This window comes from Leuciscus leuciscus (assembly GCF_965113295.1).
Source record: "Leuciscus leuciscus genome assembly, chromosome: 18".
Lineage (NCBI taxonomy): Eukaryota > Metazoa > Chordata > Actinopteri > Cypriniformes > Leuciscidae > Leuciscus > Leuciscus leuciscus.
In genome coordinates this window covers 7,223,262-7,243,261 of record NC_138742.1, presented here as the reverse complement: position 1 = coordinate 7,243,261, position 20,000 = coordinate 7,223,262, and the positions used below count along the sequence as shown (strand labels likewise).

Sequence of the window (20,000 nt, the reverse complement as noted above, 5' to 3'; positions counted from 1 at the left end):
GTCTCAATCCACTCTCTAGTTCAGTAGTCAGGACACTGATGAGGGGGTCGGCTATTATAAGATCTGTCTCAATCGCAAAATCCTTCAAGTGCACTGGAACGTTCACTCCCTGAAAAATCCCACAATGCACTGCAAAAACCAGGAAGCATCAATGCTCACTATGGGTGTGTCTCAATCCACTCTCTAGTTCAGTAGTCAGGACACTGATGAGGGGGTCGGCTATTATAAGATCTGTCTCAATCGCAAAATCCTTCAAGTGCACTGGAACGTTCACTCCCTGAAAAATCCCACAATGCACTGCAAAAACCAGGAAGCATCAATGCTCACTATGGGTGTGTCTCAATCCACTCCCTAGTTCAGTAGTCAGGACACTGATGAGGGGGTCGGCTATTATAAGATCTGTCTCAATCGCAAAATCCTTCAAGTGCACTGGAACGTTCACTCCCTGAAAAATTCCACAATGCACTGCAAAAACCAGGAAGCATCAATGCTCACTATGGGTGTCTCAATCCACTCTCTAGTTCAGTAGTCAGGACACTGATGAGGGGGTCAGCTATTATAAGATCTGTCTCAATCGCAAAATCCTTCAAGTGCACGGGAAAGTCCGCTCCCTGAAAAATCCCACAATGCACTGCAAAAACCAGGAAGCATTTATGCTCACTATGGGTGTGTCTCAATCCACTCCCTAGTTCAGTAGTCAGGACACTGATGAGGGGGTCGGCTATTATAAGATCTGTCTCAATCGCAAAATCCTTCAAGTGCACTGGAACGTTCACTCCCTGAAAAATCCCACAATGCACTGCAAAAACCAGGAAGCATCAATGCTCACTCTGCTCACTTACCAGAAATTACGTCACATTTCTGAAGAAAGAAACATAAAACGCACGAGCCAACTCAGTAAATATGACACGTGATAGAAGATTTAAAAAGACAAACAGTTTTTCTTTATTTTATCACATCGCTAGACAGTGAACACACCTTGTTCACATTTATAATTATATTTGGCTGAAATGTTGTAAAGATATGTAACAGAACGATGTGTTTAAATAATAATATCAAAAAGATATAGGCCCCGCCTTTTGTTGATTAATACCATTAAATTTCAGTCATTAATCCAAGTAAATTCACTCTCATTACATGTACAACCTAAGCAATTTACATTTCTTCAAAAAAAACTCAAATATATAAATGTATATTATTTTAATTGATCTAAAAAGAGTGATTTATAATTATGGTCATCCAATGAATGCCCATGAGCACTTTTTTGAGTGCAGTGTTAATGTTGTATTTTGATGTTGTATGTAGTCATGTCACCGGAAACTGAGTAATCACTATCTCAGTGAACCAGGATCCTTACCAGTGCCCGAATTCATGTACACGATATAGTGATGCACGAGCTCGAGAGCTCATTGAGAGACGCACCCACAATTTCTCACGTCACTCGACAAAAACTTTTTCCTTTCTTCGCCTTCCTGCGCTGTCCCGTCATCAGAAGCACCTATGTGACCCACACTGACGTGGACGCTGGCCCTGGATGTGAGGGCAGGTATATGGGCGAGTGTACAGGGTTACTGGTGCAGGGCTCTCTGAAGGTTTAGCTCTAACACAGAATGACGGAGTTCAGCCGATTAGAGCTCTATAGAATCCCAGCAGAGCTGATTACCTGAGCCGCCCGTCAGGCAAGATGTCAGAATACATGACTCCGCCCCCTGAGACTCCGCCCCCATCCCATGCTGATGAAACCTAGAGTCTAACCTAACGTAACCTACTGTGGGCTGCACAATTGGGGGGGGGGGGGGATTATCTAAAAAAATGCCGGGTTTGTAGGGCTGCACAATTTGGCCAATTTTGCTGCAAAAATAGTAGGCCTATTTAAGAAAAAAAAAATTTAAATTCACACAAGAACTGTTATATTTTAATTTGTGGCTGTCTTCATTTCTTCATTTTCATTAAACCCAATTTGGCCATTTTTTTAAAATCATATTTCAATAATAATAATTGGTTGGTTTGTTTTAACACCAATTTTAAAAAAATACTTAGTTAGTTATTTAATTAGTTAAAATACTCTAAAAGTTTTAAGCAAATTCCAAACAGAACCTAAACCAAATATTACAATTGTACTATTTAACTGTAAAATAAAAATGAGTATTACAATAATAATAATAATTATTATTATTATTATTATTATTATATTTTACATAACTGTAAAAATACATATCTAATATTTGAATTATTTTATATTTAATTACAATTATTTTGTATTTAATATTTTCTAATACAGTACTTAATTTCTTTAAACCATTGAAAAACACAATTTGGCCCAACATTTGATGATTTATTAATAATGATAATATTTTATTAGAATTATTGCTAAATACAAATATGAAACAAAATCAGAAATATAACTATTGTACTTTTCACTGTAAAAATGAGTATAATAATAATATATTATTAATAATAATATTATTAATAAAAAATATATTTTGCCATACAACTTTTAGACTTTATAAGTTTGTACAATTTAATTTAATCTCTTTTAAATTTGAACATCTAAACTGGTAACACACACCCAGAAAAAAAGTTGGAAATACTGAGTCACGGCACAAAGCCTTGCAGCTTGCTGGTGGATTTTTCAATTATTTACAATTTTTCAATTTCTCAATAAGCCTTTGAGGATACAGACTTGATCCCTGAAGACTCTAAAGATCAGAGGAGGATTGTGTGAGTTTTGGGGGTGTGTGGTGTGGAAGTAAGAAAGGGCACCATACCAGTTTCTGCTAGTCCGTCACTGGGCACCTCGGCCCGTGTCTCCAAGCGGCAAAGTCTATAAAAAGAAAAAATACATCAAAATTACTTGGCAGCCAGTTTGTTTGTGTAAACCCTGCAAAACAACAAAAGCTTCAATGAACTTAGAGCATTTTTCTGGACTTCAGGCTTTTGAAACTTGGGTTTTTGATGGTTTGGTCAGTTGCTAGCTTGCCAAACCTGCTGAACACCTATGCAGGGAGTCAAGCTAAGACCAGCACACCACATCAGGCTGGTTTAATCTGGTCTTTTCTGCCTGTGCGTGATTGTTGCATAATTCATTCTCTCATGGTACAACAATCTGACCTCAATGCACGATTGTTTTTGTCTTAACTGTAACCATACACAGAAGAAAAACTCACAGACTTTCCCGAAAAAGACCCTCCAGCCATGACAGTCCTCAAGGCTCAAGTAGCAGGAAACTTTCCCAACAAAACATCACTCTCTGGGCGAAGGATGCTGGCAGGTCTGCTTGGCTCCAGTTTTACCCTGGAAGTCCGCTTGCCGTTGGAGTCCGTTATGGGAAAAAGGACACGCCATCTCAGAGTTTGGGAAAAACGCCAGAACCCTGTTTCTTCCAGAGCTTTTATACACACAATGCAGAATTAATTGTACTGTTCGATCTGGCTTGACAAAACTCAGTTTGAGAGCGTCTACCCACATACACACAACATCATGTCCAGAACACAACAATAAATATATTACAAGCAACCATAAACTACTTTTTATGAGGTGTCCTTTACATAAAGTTCTTTTCGGCTCTGTTTTTACCAAGCATGGCCACCATTACAGCAGACTGATGCCAAAAAGGCACTGCTTCCAGTATGTGTAGTTAAAAATTGCACTGCAACATTTTTTAAATCTGGATGCAACCTTGAAGTGAGATTTAGAGAGGGCAAGATTATCAGTGAATGCCCAGCTAACAGGGAACATTCTCAGAACTTTGGCAAAGGTTCTCTCAAAGTTATAAACAAACATTCGTCCAGTAATTATATAACAGAGTCAGCTCTATATTTCTTCACTCCCCGACGAAACTTACCAATTCACAAAATTATCGGAATGCATAGCTGATATAAAAAATTGGATGACTAGTAATTTCCTACTACTTAATTCTGAAAAAACAGAGATTCTAATTATTGGACAAAAAACGTCCTCACGTAATAACTCAGAATACTGTATAACACTTGATGGCTGCTCAGTCAAGTTCTCGTCGACGGTTAGGAAGCTGGGTGTGCTCTTTGATACCAATACTAAACTCGTAATACGCATGTGCACGCCAACACCGTTCTCACAGGTTCGCGTTTTTAAAGTTTGCGCAGAGAGAACTCAAGGGTTTTCTGTTAGAACGGTGTCGTGTTAGCGGCCCCTAAGTTAATAACTAATGATCGCTGTGGCAGAAGTGAATCAATCAAAACTAACTTTAGCTGGACAATAACTTTATTCTAGAGTTGCTGTAAAGCCAAAACAATCTCTGTTGTAAAGCTGCTTTGAAACAATCTATATTGTTAAAATAAGTTATATATATTGTCATATATAAATGAAGGTGACTTGACTTGACTAATGTCAATAGAATGTTCATTATTTCTTGGGCCCTATCTTGCACCCAGCACAATTGACTTTGTACACCGACGCATGTTTCATTCCTATTTTGCACCCGCGCACAGAGGACTTTTCCCTCCACAGACGCACGTCGGTAAATTAGGGAATGAACTTGCGCTCCCGGGGGCGGTTCAGCGCAAAGAGGAGGCGTGTTCCGGCGCAAACGTTCCCTGATGCTATTTTGCAGTTCCAGAAAACAATTCCGCCTAAAACCTAGTCTAAAGTCAGTGGCGCGTTATTCAGATGCTATTTTAAGGGCGCATGCTTGGCCATGATGTAGCGTGCACAACGCGCATACACTTTGCTTCTCTCATCTACACTCAGACGCAGCAGTTGCCATTTTTGCAAACCATACATAATTACAAGGAAAAATATTCCACATGAGGGAAATCATTGTGGTGTCCATGAAGATGTGAAAAAATAGGCATAAATCTAGCTTACACATTTCTCAAAATTATTATACGCCTGTTTAACCGAAGCTTATTTGGGTGGGTTTCTCCATCCCCATACAATGTCACTTCTCTGTCTTTTACGGCCCTGACTCGGCTGTGAATCGCTCCCGGCGCGCGCCTGGCAAATCTGCTGTTATGATAGCAATCCGCCATGGAACAAGCGCGCCTGCTCTTAAAGGGAATGTGAGATGTCGCTCTGATTGGTTTATTTCACGTTACGCCCAAACCACACCTATGAGTAATGAAGCTACTTCAGACCAACCCATTTTAGATTTGCGTCGGGCGCAAGAGTCATTTATCCCGCCGGTATAATAGCAACAGCGCCCGAGATCCGCCCACAAAGTTACTTGCGTTTCGCATTTGATACTTGCGTTTCAGATCGTTAAAATAGGGCCCCTGGTCTTTAAAGGTGCTGTATGTAATTATTTAGACTGTACTAAAGCATAAAAACACTATAATATGTTTGCAGATATTTAGGAAACATGCAAAGTTCACATACTTGTTTCTCTCAAAAACATTGCAACAGCTTGTTATTCTAAATGTGGAATCTGCATTCTGTGTCAGAATGTTTTGTTTTGGTTTTGATCTGTGTGATCCCGCCCACTTTCAATTTATCCAATAGTATTTCGACACCCCAGGTTGCCAGTTGGCGGAAAACACAACCTATTGCATCAATGGAAGCCAGCAAACAAACTGGGTCAGAGATCGCAGATTCCCCGACATAAAAAGCCTTGTCATCCATCCATCTAAAAAGCTCATGAGCAGAGGCATATTATAACATCGACAAATCAACTCATCAACTGTGTAAGACTCGTTGCCTTCCATTGTCAGCTGGGCTCGTTTGGGAAAAGCCCGTAAAAGTCCTGGCAGAAAGTGATGCATGAGGATGTAGTGTAACGACGAATTATTAGTTTTCCTAAGTGTTGACAACTTAGTGTTAACTAATGATTTCTTATTTCTTATTTCGCTTTCTGCCAGGACTTTTACAGGATTTTCCCAAATAACGGAAGTGACGTCGACGTGCGGGTTAGCGGTAGCATTAGCCATCAGGCAAGTGTTATTTAAATAAACTCCTGATGTACTTACAAACTTTCCAATGCCTTGTTTTATGAGTACAGAACCTATTTGTACTACTGTAGAAGTTTGGTACCATTCTGGGCATTATTAGTGGGGTAATTTACGAGATACAACCTAGGATCCACTAGCGCCTGCACTAAACCATCCGGCTGATATCTCTAAATAAGCTCTAACTTTAATAATGTTCGACCAATGTGGCTCGAGGTCATGGTGCAAAGGACCCTAGGTTGATTTTACTCCGAACCATCCCTTTAAGTGCTTTACACTAAACACTTATTTCATATGCATGTGACAAACATTTTTCTCATTACTGAAACACACCTAAAAATCCAAGAGAAACAACTGACCGCAGGTGCATAATGCATTACGCTTTCGGCAAAACCCCTCTTGACAGCTTATTTTGACAGAAGCGGATTCACAGGAGGATCAGAGAAGGCTGAGGTATGATTTACTGGTTCATACGGTGTGGAGCCGCAGGGGTCGCATCAGTTTGTTCCACTCTCCCTCCGCCTCAGGACGCATTAGACTGATTAGCCCGACGTTTGATAAACTGGGCCGTGATTGAACGATAACTCCATGCTTATTCCACGCTGGATCACTTTACACGAAACAAAAAGGTCAATACGCCTCCTCTAGATTATGCCGCCTCACCCGTCCACACGGCAACGACCTTTACAGCCAGGTCTTATTTTCATGAATACAATAATTCGTTTCTGAGAATGCGTTACGAAGGGCGAAGTTGCGACCTGAGTTAAACATGTGACCACCACAGACTGGAATACATTACTGGGAAGAACAACATCAAGAAAGAGAGACTCTTAATAAGCCTAATAGAAGGATTGTATTAACATTCATTAAATTAATGATTACTTTCTATAGTGTATTAGGTTATTTTATTTACATTATTTTGTTTATTTGCTAGTATTATTTGTTTACTGCACTGCATGTGATTTCTTTATTTCACTTATTCTGTTCCATTTCTAATTACTGTACTTGTTTGCTGCATTTGAAATATTACGTATTTTAATACATTGCTTTCAATGACTTAATGGTTAGGCCTACTTCACTTTGTGTTATTTTGTTTGTTTGCTAATATTAGCCTATACTGCATTTTTACTGATGTTATTTTGCATTTGACTATTTTCTCATTTTAGTTTACTCCATTTTTATACCATATTTCACTTCAATATATTTACTTTTTAATATTACTGTAGTTGTTTGCTGCGTTCTGACTAGTGCTCGTATTTCATTACTCATTGTATGCTGCATTTTATCTCATTGTAAAGACTTTGGCTATACAAATGCTATTTTTATGTGTTTTTTTTTTGTTTTTGTTTTTTGTCATGCTAATAAAGCAACTGCAATTGAAACTGAGATTACAGAGAGAAAGAAAAAGAGAGCGAGAGAGAGAGAGTGTCTCTCGTCCACAATGGCGTGTTTCAGTCTGTGTCTGAGGGTGTGTCCTTTTCCGAGTTCATTTAAGGACTCGAGCGGTTTTGCTGCATGTGTTCAACACCAGTTGCACCCTTATTCAGTGCATTCACTCCCTTACACACACTAATGTGCTTTTACAACCGCTAAAAACCTCTGGAAAAAAAAGAGCCCTAGTTCCAGCTGAAATAACAATGAGCTGAAAGCCACAACGTCTTTGTCCAATCAGATCGGGATGCATGCATTCACTAACATTCACTTACAGTAGAAACTATGATATTGGGTAAATAGATTTTTATAAAAGCTTCTACTAATGAATAAAAGCAAATGTTTCTCCTTCTTTCTCACAGACACACACTTACACAGGTAAAACAAAGCATGTGAGACACAAGTGAAAGCGTCTCCCAGCATGCTGTGCTTTCCCAACAGTGTGTGAGTGAGAAGGATTCACATCTTGACTGAGTTAAACATCACATGCACACATGGCTTCTTCACTTCTGTATAGGCACAACACACACTCAGTCCAAACTTCACTGTGATTTACTCAAACACACAGCTGGGATATTACTGTTATGCTGTAAATTGTCTTGTATCCATCACTACCATATGTTTCTGCAACTACGGGCACTTTTGACTATCCCAATTTTAAAATGATCAACCTCTATGAATTTCAATTTTAACCATCACAGTCTGTAATACATATAAAGATTTACACAAAATAGAATGTAGTCATTAAGATTTTAATCTGGAACATGTTTATTTTTTATGTTTTTCGGTTTTCGAAAAGTAATTTCTTTAGTAATTTCTATATTTTTTTTTACATATTTAAATAGCTTTTTCAAATTTGATGCAGTTTTGTAAATACTGATATAAAAAAATAATATACAAAATAGGGAATTTCCTGTTTTTTTCTATGCCATGTAAAAAATTTACAGTAACCTTAGATGTCAATTGTTTCCATACACACTAAAGATAACATAATTAACTTTTTATGACAGATGTTGCAATTTCAATGTGTTAATCATCTCAACTTAAGTGTAAAAATATTTTTTTTGCAAATCAAAATGTGAAAAAAAATGAAAATAGAGGAGTGCTGCGGTAATGACATCTTAAGTCGGTAAGGACAAAATTTTATTTTTAATGTAAAAAATGGCATGTTTATATATATATACTAATAAATATACAAATATATACTTCAGTACTAATAATATACTGAATATTTGTCATTTAATATACAGTACACCTTGAATTTGTCTCTACCGCAACACAAGGTCTTTACCGCAACACCTAAATTTGCTGCGGTAAAGACATGTTGCGGAAATGACATTTTTGCTAATATTTTAGCTAATTGGCAGCTATCAAGGCCTACCACATTAGTTTTGAATCTTAACATCTTAATATACATGAATTCAACAGTAAAATACATTTATTTTTAAAATGTAGTTATAAATACACAATTATTAAGCTGAATGGTAAGGACGCACAATAAATACTAGAGCAGAAAAGATTATGTTTACCTTATGTTTTTGTTATCTTGTGAGTGAGGTAGTGTGGTGGTCCAGTCTGTCAGCAATGTGCTCAAGTGATAGTTTCTGTTTCCATAGAAACTAGACTTGTTTGTGTTCGATAAAATTTCATAATAAAAGCTTTTTTTCATTGTTGCGGTAAGGACTCAAAAGTGTGGGACAGGCACATTTAGTTAAAAAAATCATAAAAATGATCAGTAAATAATACAAAGAATTTTAAGATTCTGTAAATGAATCTGTATATTAAACAATTCCATTTGAAATAATGTCATATTGTAAAAGAATGAGCTAATTTTAAGTATCTCAACATTGAAACCACGGGTGTGGGACATGAGCAAAAATGGTGTTTGGACCTATAAATGCTTCATAATTTTACATTAAATAATATTATTTATTCATAATTATTTATGTCAAGGTGTGTCTTGACACTACGTTTATATTTATGAAACATCAAATGACAAATTTTAACATAAATCTAAAATTTCACTCCTGGGACTTAAAAGTGCCCGTAGTTGCAGAAACACCCACGTTTGGGGTCAGTAAGGTTTTTCAATGTTTTGTGATGTTTAACTTAATATCCTCACCAAGGCTGCATTTATTACATCAAAAATACAGTAATATTCTGAAATAGTATTACAATTTAAAATACCTGGTTTCTATTTGAATATTGCTTTTATGTAATTTATTTTTGTGATCAAATCTGAAATTTTCAGAGTCACATGATCCTTCAGAAATCATTCTAATATGATGATTTTCTGCTCAAGAAACATTTGTTATGATTAATCATGTCTGATTATCTGTCTCAAATAAATGAACTTTCTATTCATCAAAGAATCCTGAAAAATAAAATGCATCACTCTTTCCACAAAAATATGAAGCAGCAGAGCAGTTCTCAACATTGATAATAATCATAAATGTTTCTTGACCAGCAAATCATTAGAATCATATTTCTGAAGGATCATGTGACACTGAAGACTGGAGTAATGATGCTGAAAATTCAGCTTTGATCACTAAATTAGATTCTTTATCTACACATGCATATATAAACATATAATAATCTAGATAAACAGTTTTTTGAGTGGCTAGAAATGGATCCAGTGTCTAAAGCTTTACATCACCAGACTGTTCACTCTCACAATGAAACTCATTATCGCTCTGTCTGTGCTTCTTTCCTTCCCTCGTGCCATCCAGGGGCTCTTTCCGTCTCCACGTGTCAGACCATCAGCCCCTGAGCGTCGGCGTTAAAGCTGGAGGAGGACACAAACAGAGCAGCTTCTATTTAATGGAGCGCACATACTAAACAAATCAACCTACATAATCACGTCTGCACTGTATAATCAAAACAGCCCTTCTCTCTTTTTCATCTCACTTCAAAACAACACACACTCCCATGAGCTGAAATGTGAGACTCCTTCGGTTTGTTTGGATGATCTCGGCTAAGCTTTATAAAACGGAGAGTGAAAAGCCCTAAGCGACACTAAATTAGATCAGTTTGTGAATGAGAACTAGACAGCAGACAAACGGACCTCAACTCACATTCAGGAAAGACTATCCATCTGGATATGTGTCTGGATGAACTTACAAAATATGAACTTTTCGTGTCTTCAAAATAACCCGCAGGTGTGTGTATTCAGGTCATTCGGAGGAAACTTGCTTTCCATGACTTATTGAGATAATTATCAGGATACTGAACTTCATTACTTTATTTGCTTGACTTAAAAGGGTGGTTTATTATGATTTCACTTCTTTAACTTTAGTTAGTGTGTAATGTTGCTGTTTGAGCGTAAACAACATCTGCAAAGTTACAACGCTCAAAGTTCAAAGCAAAGGGAGATATTTTATTTGAAAGAAATAGCTTTTTAAGGACTACAACAAACGGCTGGTTGGGACTACACGACATTCCTCCCGGGTTAGTGACATCACAAACCCTAAAATTTACATAAACCCCACCCCGGGAACGATTAATAGATTATCATGACAGAATATGCCAATCAATGACTTGAAGATAACTACACATTAGCTACATAAATTCATCAACTAACCATTCAGAAATGTTGTCTACATGTTGTCACTTCTTCTTTAGTCTCTTTATCTTGGTCTGACTCCGGTTTGAACATAAATGGCTAAAAGTTTTTCAAATTTTCAGTGCATGTCGGTGTGAAGTAAAAGGACACAAGCTCTTGTAGCTCCACCCCCTGTGCCGGGAGCAGCAGCTCATTTGCATTTAAAGGGACACACTCAAAAACGGCACGTTTTTGCTCACCCTCAAAAAGTGACAACTTTAACATGCTATATAAAAATATCTGTGGGGTATTTTGAGCTAAAACTTCACATACACACTCTGGGGACATCAAAGACTTATTTTACATCTTGTGAAAAGGGCATTATACCACCCCTTTAACTCTAATGTGTCAAGCAAAGATTGGAATAATTAAAAAAATTGAAAGATGTGTCCTCTGCTCGACAAGGCTGCATTTAATTGATCAAAATACAGTAAAAACAGTTATATTATTACAATTTAAAAGAACTGTTTTCTATTTGAATATATTATAAAATGTAATTTATTCCTGTGATCAAAGTTGATTTTTCAGCATCAGTCTTCAGTGTCACATCCTTCAGAAATCATTCCAATATGCTGATTTGGTGACCAAGAAACAATTTTATTGAAAACAGTTGTGCTGCTTTAATTGAAATGTAACTTTGCATGTAACAGGATTGGAACAAAACATCGCTTTTCCTGCATTCCTTCCATAAACACATGTGCAGCCTTAATTCATGAGTTTATGATTCGGAATGCATTTCTGTCCCAATGTAAGTGAACAACAGTTGTACATGACTCAGAAAGCACAGATGCTGAACGTCTCCTGGAAATGCTCAAGCGAATCTCAACAGACACATAAAGCGAGAAACAGCTACATTGACTTTTTCTACAACAACGAGTGAATTAATCAGAGAAAGAAAGAAAGAAAGATATTTCATGTATTTGAAAGAAGTCTCTTATTCTCACCAAGGCTGCATTTATATACTCAAAAAATACAGTAAAAAAACAGTAATATGGTGAAATATTATGACAATTTATTTTTTATAGATTTAAAAATGTAATTTATTCCTGTGATCAAAGCTGATTTTTCAGCATCATTACTCCAGTCTTCAGTGTCACATGATCCTTCAGAAATCATTCTGATTTGCTGCTCAAGAAACATTTATTATTATCAGTGTTGAAAACAGTTGTGCTGCTTCATATTTTTGTGGAAATCATTTGTTTGTCAGGATTATTCGATGAATAGAAAGTTTAAGAGGAACAGCGTTTATTTGAAATAGAAATCTTTTGTAACCAGTGTTGGAGGTAATGCATTAAAAGTAATGAGAGTTATTGCAGTTGTACGCATTGCTTTTAAATTTACACAAAATATCTGGCTTACATTTTCAAATAAGTTAAACAAATGACTTCGTTTTCCACTGTATTGACTGACAGCTCTCTTGTCCCCATGTTGAGAGATATCATAAGTTCAGAGGCTTTGTGTGTGAACATGATGGTTATTGTAATGTGAACATGCATTTACTCATCTCACTTGCAAAACAACAGATTCAGTAATCCTCAAAATAAATTAAAACAGTAAAATGCAAAGTCAGAATAATATGCAAACCTGCAATGATTAAATATGTTAAATAACACAAATATACTTTATGCATTTAATCTCACTTTATTAACCAATGTCTTTAGATGATCAAATTCAACCATACTAATAATCAAAAATGACTTTTAACATTAAACATCACATTTATGTTTCATTTAGTTTTTATTTGTTTGTTTGTTTGTTTGTTTAGTGTCCAGAATGGCAGCACAGCTGAGAGGTTTGTTTGAGTTGCGCCCTCTACTGGACAGACGTGAATTTGCATTTCTGTCAGCCTGAGGCTTATTCATTTCACTTATGGTGTAAAATGGCCTTTACATTGGCCAAATATAGAATTTCTTATTTCGTTAATATAGAACAAGCAAGTCCGAGTCCAGCCCAGGTGAGAAAAAAGTATTACTTTCCATTAGTTACATTTAGCTGCTTTTTTATGGAATAGCCTAGCGCAATATTGTAACACATTACTTTTAAAAGTAACTTTTACTTAAAAAATTGAATGCATCCTTGATAAATAAAAGTATTAATTCCTTTAAGACCTCAAACTTTTGAACTATTGTAACTGTAATGTGCAAAAAGAAACACGTAAGTAAGTGAGGAAGAATTGTGTTGTGGAAGAAAGGAAGGACACATCTTCTATGCAGGAAAGAAAGCAAACCTGTAGTGTGTTGTGTTGTCCAGTATAGTTGTCAGCTGTCAGTGTGACACACAGGTGAGATGATGTGTTAGATTGATTTGAACTCTCACACACTGCACATCTGCTCCTGCTGTGAGTGATCACGCTGTTAACAGAACACCTGTGAGACACAGAAACACAGAGAATCAGTCACGCGATTAGCCCTGAACGCTCATCTCAGACCTAAACTAACTAACTCTAGTCAACATCTCTTTCTTGACCAGCCTAAGCTGGTCTTAGCAGGTTTTAGCTGATCTCAGCCTGATCAGTTCAGCTCGTCTCCCAGCCTAAAACCAGCCTTTGAAACCAGACCAGGCTGGAAGACCAGCTAAGACCACACCAATTCACATATATTTATAAAAATACATTATTCCTTCAGCTGTCTCATTTTGAGGTCTTTGTACAGTCAATATACCATAAGTTTGTGTAAAAACACATTATTGATTTTTAAACTACCATGTGGTTAAAACTTATATATTTTTGATGATATCATAATATGATCAGACAAAGTTCATATATTATTTCTGCAAATACTTTTTTCTAAATTCATTGAACTCATTGAACTTACAAGAATAAGGGGAAAAAAGTTTTTTATAGGGTCTGCTGCCACCTTGTGTCTAGATTGGGTCCTCACATTGGGACAAAATATTTTCAGCAACAGGTTACTCCTCAACATGTATGGATTTGGGAATTTCATTCAGAGGGTCTGTCAGTGTAAAAATGACCATTACCTTATACAATATAACATATTGTTACGTCCCAGGTCTAGGGTCCAGGAGAATAACATAAATAACTTCCGATACAACTGACTTCTTGTTTCTTTCTCTTTTATTACTTTGAAACAAGCTGTTCAAATTGGAAAACAGCAGCACAAGACATCCAAAAGAAGCAAATTAACTTCAGGGTTGAGAAAGCTAAAATAACAAACAAAATTCAATCTACCTTTTTTTTTTTTGTTGAGAAAACGTATTATCCTATCAAAGAAAAAGAAAACATTTAATATTAACATATAATATAACATATAATAAACTTCACAGCATGCCAATGTATAATGTATACAATACCATGTAGAACTAAATGATAACACTATAATGTAATATAATATAATATAAATATAATATAATATAATATAATATAATATAGCCTAATATAATATAGAAAATAGAAATTCAATTATTAAATCAATGAAATAATTAATAAAAACTTTTACTGACTAAATTACGTCTGTCAGTGGAACATTATCGTTAAAAGACATTATACAGTATAACAATAAGTAGCCTAAACATCACTGCATGCCAATATGATGTAAAACTTATAATTATTAGATGAAATCATTAAATATGAAAACAATTATATTTATACAAATTGAGTACAAAGTAATGATCAAACCTGGATGTATTTTATTAAAACTTGGCAGTAGCCTAGTTAAACTATTACGTTTATATAAAAAAAAAAAACTATAGCCATATATTCGAAATATTTTTTGCTTAGACGCAAATATATAATATTTAAGTTAAGACAAGCGCTGCTGATGCATTGATTAACCTCCCCCAGATGAGACAAAGCTTAACGCCTAAACAAAGGAGTTATCCGAGCGCACCGGCATGAGCCACACATGGCGCGACTGCGCATGCTCAGTGCCGGACAGACCGGTGTCCAGTCAGTGTCTGCTTACACTGATCAGATGCGTTTGCCTCATATGCTCCGGTCCCGTTAGTTACATTCCGTTTGCCTTCGCGTTATTATTGCCAAATCTGCGGGGTTGATGTGTTTAAACGCACACTGTAGATTTAAATCCAGACATTTATTCACTCTCATATTCCACCTGGGCTGCACTGCACCTGATGTCGGCATAGGCACGCGCTCGCAAGGTAAGACTGTGTGTGGCAAGTGCATTTTCTGCATCAGCTCCTGATTTCAGTCTAGATCTACGTGCTTGTCTTGTACATTTGCATGCAGTTAAATGCAAATGCGTTCACTGCAAAATGTCAAATCCAGTTAAATCGCTTTAATGGAGATTAGTCATGTTCCCTGGAGTCATTCAGTGGCTCGTTTAAGGGGCCTTTAAGCTTGATATCACTGACGAATATTTAAAAGTTTCACAAATAGCTTTTCATTGTCTAATTCTTGTGAATACCATCTTGCACTAATGCTTTAAAGAACCCAGAATCACCGAGGAACCTATAATGAACGCGAAGAACTTCTTTGGGAACACTTTACTCAGTGTCATTACACGTTACATGTAGTTAAGCTAATATACTATATTATGCATAATTACATGCAATTAACCCTAAACCAAACCCTCATCCTAACCCTTACTCTATAGTAAGTACATGTAGTTCATTATTATTACTCAGTACTTAAATGTATAATTACACTGTAATATTTACACCTTAAAATAAAGGGTAGCCTAAACTTTATTTTGCAGTGTTATTGTTACAGGTGTTACATGTAATAACTATAAATTATGCATAATTACATGCAACTTATAACCCTAAACCAAACCCTCATCCTAACCCCTACCCTTTAGTAAGTCCATGTAGTTAATTAGTATTACTCAGTAAATAGTAATCATTGCTATAGCCATTTCTGCGTGATCTGACTTTCATTGACCTAATGCACTCAGATTGATTAACAAGTTAATTGTTAGTTATTGACAAATAACTAATAAACATAACTTTGACCCGTTAATTTTCCACATGTTTAGGTTATTTGACAATACATTTGTACACGGTGAATCTAACAGCAAAAAAAACATTGAAGAACCTTTATTTTATTCTGTGCATATTTCTTTATTTCTGCGCACGTTCGTATCATTCCATATGCTCACTTCGTTTACTCATATGAGTTATAATTATCAGACTGTTGGCTACAGCTGACTGCTGCAACATATGGTTTCTTCGTTTCTGTTAAAGTTGCAGACCTCTCAGTAGGCTATAGCTTGTATTTGAAGCATCTGCTGGTGATAATAACCTTCATAGTGATCATCCCTCTGAGAGCTGCGGCCTCAGATGTGGGTCGCTGGGCAATTAAGCTCGTAGATCAAAAGGAATTAAAGCCTGACTGACAAATGCTCGTGAAACCTGCTGACACACGCGCACGGAGGCTTTTGTCTTCACTAGGGACTGACGGGAACTTTGCACTGTCCGGTGACATGTTTATTTTAACAGAGCACCGTCTCTTCCGTTTCAGCGCTGGTTCACACAGTTTTTAACCAAAAAACGTGTAGGCCTACGCGGGCAGCGGAATGGCGTAAAACCGCAAGTTCTCGATACGCGCCTTAACCTAGGAAATTTAATTGTGCGCGAGACTCCGCAAAAGACGCAAGACGCGAGCCCAATGGTCAAACGCATAGAAAAATAATTTAAAAGTAGCACAGTGGAATTCAAAAAACGTGTTGTGTGAAATCATAGTTGCAAAAATCATCATTGCCAAGTTACCTCAAAACATATTTTAAAACATGAGCACCATTTTTGGGTGAACTATCCCATTAAGGCCCGTACACACCAAGGACGGACGATAAAGATAACGATAAAGATATAACCTAGTTCTCAAAATCGTTCGCAGTATTAAAGAATATCTATAACGATAACGGCAAAGAGAAACGATATTGGAATCTCTTTCAGCAGCTCATTTGTATTTAAAGGGACACACACAAAACTATGTTTTTACTGACCCTCAAAAAGGGACAATTTTAACATGCTGTAAAAAAAAAAATCTGTGGAGTATTTTAAGCTAAAACTTCACATACACACTCTGGGGACAACAGAGACTTATTTTACATTGTTTAAAAAGGGGCATTGTACCACCCCTTTAAACATAAAAGAATAGCAGAGTTCATACCACAGCCATAATGATAAAGGCACAGGGAAACGATATAGTTGGAATCATTTTCACTACGATTTTATCCAGCTGAAGAATGATAAAAACATTGACAGCCAATCAGAATCCATCCTGCTGTAACCTGCTCGAGCATTTAAAGCTAATATAGTTATAGTTAATGTTCCTGGTGTGAATGGGCTTTTAGGTACAAAAGAAAAGGTGTGTGGGGGGGGGCTTTTGTTCTGAAAACACGGTTCAACCTTCAGTTAAAATCTGCCTTCATAGTTGACTCTTGTCTGAATGCATGCTGATGTGTTTTTATGTTAATTATGTTTACTCAACTTTAGTTTGGAGGATAGAATCACAAACAAACAATATCCTAATTCGAGAGTTAAACTACAGTATTAACCATGATGTAAAACCACAGACAAAACACACATTTTGTCTGTCAGTTACTGAGATAAAGACCTTGTGTGTGACAACTATCCCTGCATGGTCTTCCCTGAAAATGAAGAGTTAAGTATTATGTGATTGAGTTTGTTTGTGAAACATGTTCATAATTAATGTGACTCTGCTAGCACACCTGTGTGAATCCGAGGAGAACTGACTTCATACATCCACTAAAAATAGTCAAAACACTGGCTGATTCGAAGACATTGAGCAAAAATGATGAAAAAAAGTGAAGAGAAAAGATCCTGCAGCATTTCAGCAACACTTGATTTGAATATTTTCCATCAAATGCATTGACATTCAGACATTTTAAGCATGACTTGAGTCTCATGTTTTGGGAACACCATATATACTATGCATACAACAATGTATATGTGCAGGAATATGTATAGTTTCTTTCATTTGTGTAACTATTTTCTCATGCAAAAAAACTAAACAAAAAACAAAAACAAAACAATCAAGTTTAAACTGATATTCTGTAACCACAAGTATTTTTACCACAGCTTATTCTCTCACTGCTCTGCTGGCATATTTTTCTTTCGTGTTATATTAAATTTGGGCCCAGTACCGTATGCAGCTGTCCTGTTTTCCTTCGGTTTGTCTCGGTGTAAAACGATAGGGCTGCTAAATAAAGCATGGGAGACGGGCTGATTATGTAATGACACTGGTGAACTGTGACCCAAATTAATTCTGCTTACCTGGCACTCAGGTGTGGAATATGATTTAGTTTTGACCTAATGATTTAAATACAGCCTTGAAAAAACAGTGACACCCACTTCTCTGTAATACACAATTACACATATCTGCCACTATGTCTTTCAATCTGAAAAAAATCCATACATAAAAACAAAAAACACATAATTATTTATATTTTAGCATGCTATAACCACGGCTGTTAAAGTTAACAAACTAAAACCATAAAAAAATCATCGTAACACTTTTCCTAAAATCTTTATATATATAATGCATGCATAATTGTAACCACATTTATAAGTAAAATACATTTTTATGTTACACCATTAGAAAGTATAATGCATTCAGATTTAACAAGAAATCTGCAAATATTATAACGCCTTTTAACTTTGGTTTCAATTATTTATGAAAAGATATAATGCGTACATTATGCATTATACACAAAAGGCTTTAAGTAAAGTGTTACCAAAATATTTTTTGTTGCTTGAAATAAAATAATCTATAAAAAACATTTTCATTTACTTTAACTTGAAGCACTGAAATAACTAAAAACGTAATAAAATTAAAGGATTAGTTCACCTCAAAATTAACATTTCCAGATCATTTACTCACCCCAATGCCATCCAAGATGTTCATGTCTTTCTTTCTTCAGTGGAAAAGAAATGAAGTTTTGAGGAAAACATTTCAGGATTTTTCTCCACACAATGGACTTCAAAGGTAACCAAATTGTTCAAGTCCAAATCAATGCAATCTGTAATTTTCTTAAAAAAAATAAAAAAAATAAAAATACTTTTTAACCTCAATCGTTCGTCTTGTGCTGAAATGTTTTCCTCAAAAAACTTAATTTCTTTTCCACTAAGAAAGAAAGACATGAACATCTTGGATGGCATTGGGGTGAGTAAATTATCAGGACATTTTCATTTTGAGGTGAACTAATCCTTTAATAAAAACTAGACATATTAAAAAAAAACTAAAAAAAACTTTAAAACTGAAACCAATGTTTTAACTGTAAAATATGAATTCAAAATATGAATAAAAACTATATACTCAAGATACTATAATAATACTGACTATTGCCCATCATACATTTTAGATCAGTTATTGTGTAACAGAATCTTATTATAGCACATTTATGTGGCACAATGTGATCAGCAATCAAAATCCAATATTTAGTCTTGTGAAATGATCTTTGTATGACTCGCTGTCCTGAAGGAATTCATGTCATATTGTGCAAGGAAAATCACTTTTAAACTATTCCGTTTGTTCCTTCACAGGATAATCATCTTAGAACTAGAGCCATGGAGACAGTCGTTCACTTCGTGAATGACTCTGTAGAGTTTTATAAATGGAGCCTTACCATAGCAGGTGAGAATATTCTGAGATAGCAATATAGAAGAATATTAAAACCCAGCAAACGGAATATGAATTCCTGAACTGAATGTTGTTTTATGTGATTAATTCTCAGACAAGCGCGTGGAGAAATGGCCGATGATGTCATCGCCGCTCCCCACCCTGGGGATCAGCGTTCTGTACCTGCTGTTCCTGTGGGCCGGACCCCTTTACATGCAGAACCGCGAGCCTTTCCAGCTCCGAAAAACCCTCATCGTGTACAACTTCAGCATGGTGCTGCTAAACTTCTACATCTGCAAAGAGGTCTGTTCAGCTCCTTCTTGTCAACCAATCAGGCATCATGGGGTGATGCGATAGTATTTTCCAAATGGTAATAATATCCTAATTAAATACAGTAGTACTGCAATATGTATTGTTAAAAAATACTAAGAAGTCTGCATTATGCATTAACTTGCAAAAGACTGAAATCACGGCATTCTGTTTGTGT

General features: G+C 36.1%; 1 protein-coding gene and 2 long non-coding RNA genes across 4 annotated transcripts in view; 1 reads left to right on the top strand and 2 right to left on the bottom strand.

Annotated features, from left to right (window-relative positions):
• LOC309481036 overlaps positions 1–4,440 on the bottom strand; it is a 27,479-nt gene extending 23,039 nt beyond the window's left edge. The window contains exons 1-2 of the long non-coding RNA XR_014199863.1: positions 3,168–4,440; positions 2,769–2,824 (exon numbers count right to left, since the gene is read on the bottom strand). This is a non-coding gene — a long non-coding RNA (uncharacterized lncRNA). The remainder of the gene's footprint in view (positions 1–2,768; positions 2,825–3,167) is intronic.
• Positions 4,441–7,761: 3,321 nt separating this feature from the next.
• Positions 7,762–20,000, bottom strand: part of LOC309481029 — an 18,289-nt gene continuing 6,050 nt past the window's right edge. The window contains exons 4-6 of the long non-coding RNA XR_014199856.1: positions 13,181–13,319; positions 9,419–10,137; positions 7,762–7,976 (exon numbers count right to left, since the gene is read on the bottom strand). This is a non-coding gene — a long non-coding RNA (uncharacterized lncRNA). The remainder of the gene's footprint in view (positions 7,977–9,418; positions 10,138–13,180; positions 13,320–20,000) is intronic.
• elovl4b (ELOVL fatty acid elongase 4b) overlaps positions 14,856–20,000 on the top strand; it is a 12,786-nt gene continuing 7,641 nt past the window's right edge. Inside the window, exons 1-3 of one of the 2 annotated variants that reach the window (XM_082145719.1) lie at positions 14,856–15,069; positions 19,438–19,528; positions 19,629–19,816. In XM_082145719.1, coding sequence (XP_082001845.1) covers positions 19,462–19,528; positions 19,629–19,816 — 255 coding nt within the window. In that variant the 5' untranslated portion in view covers positions 14,856–15,069; positions 19,438–19,461. Of the gene's footprint in view, positions 15,070–19,283; positions 19,529–19,628; positions 19,817–20,000 lie in introns of those variants that run through there. The other variant, XM_082145720.1, reaches the window with a different exon arrangement.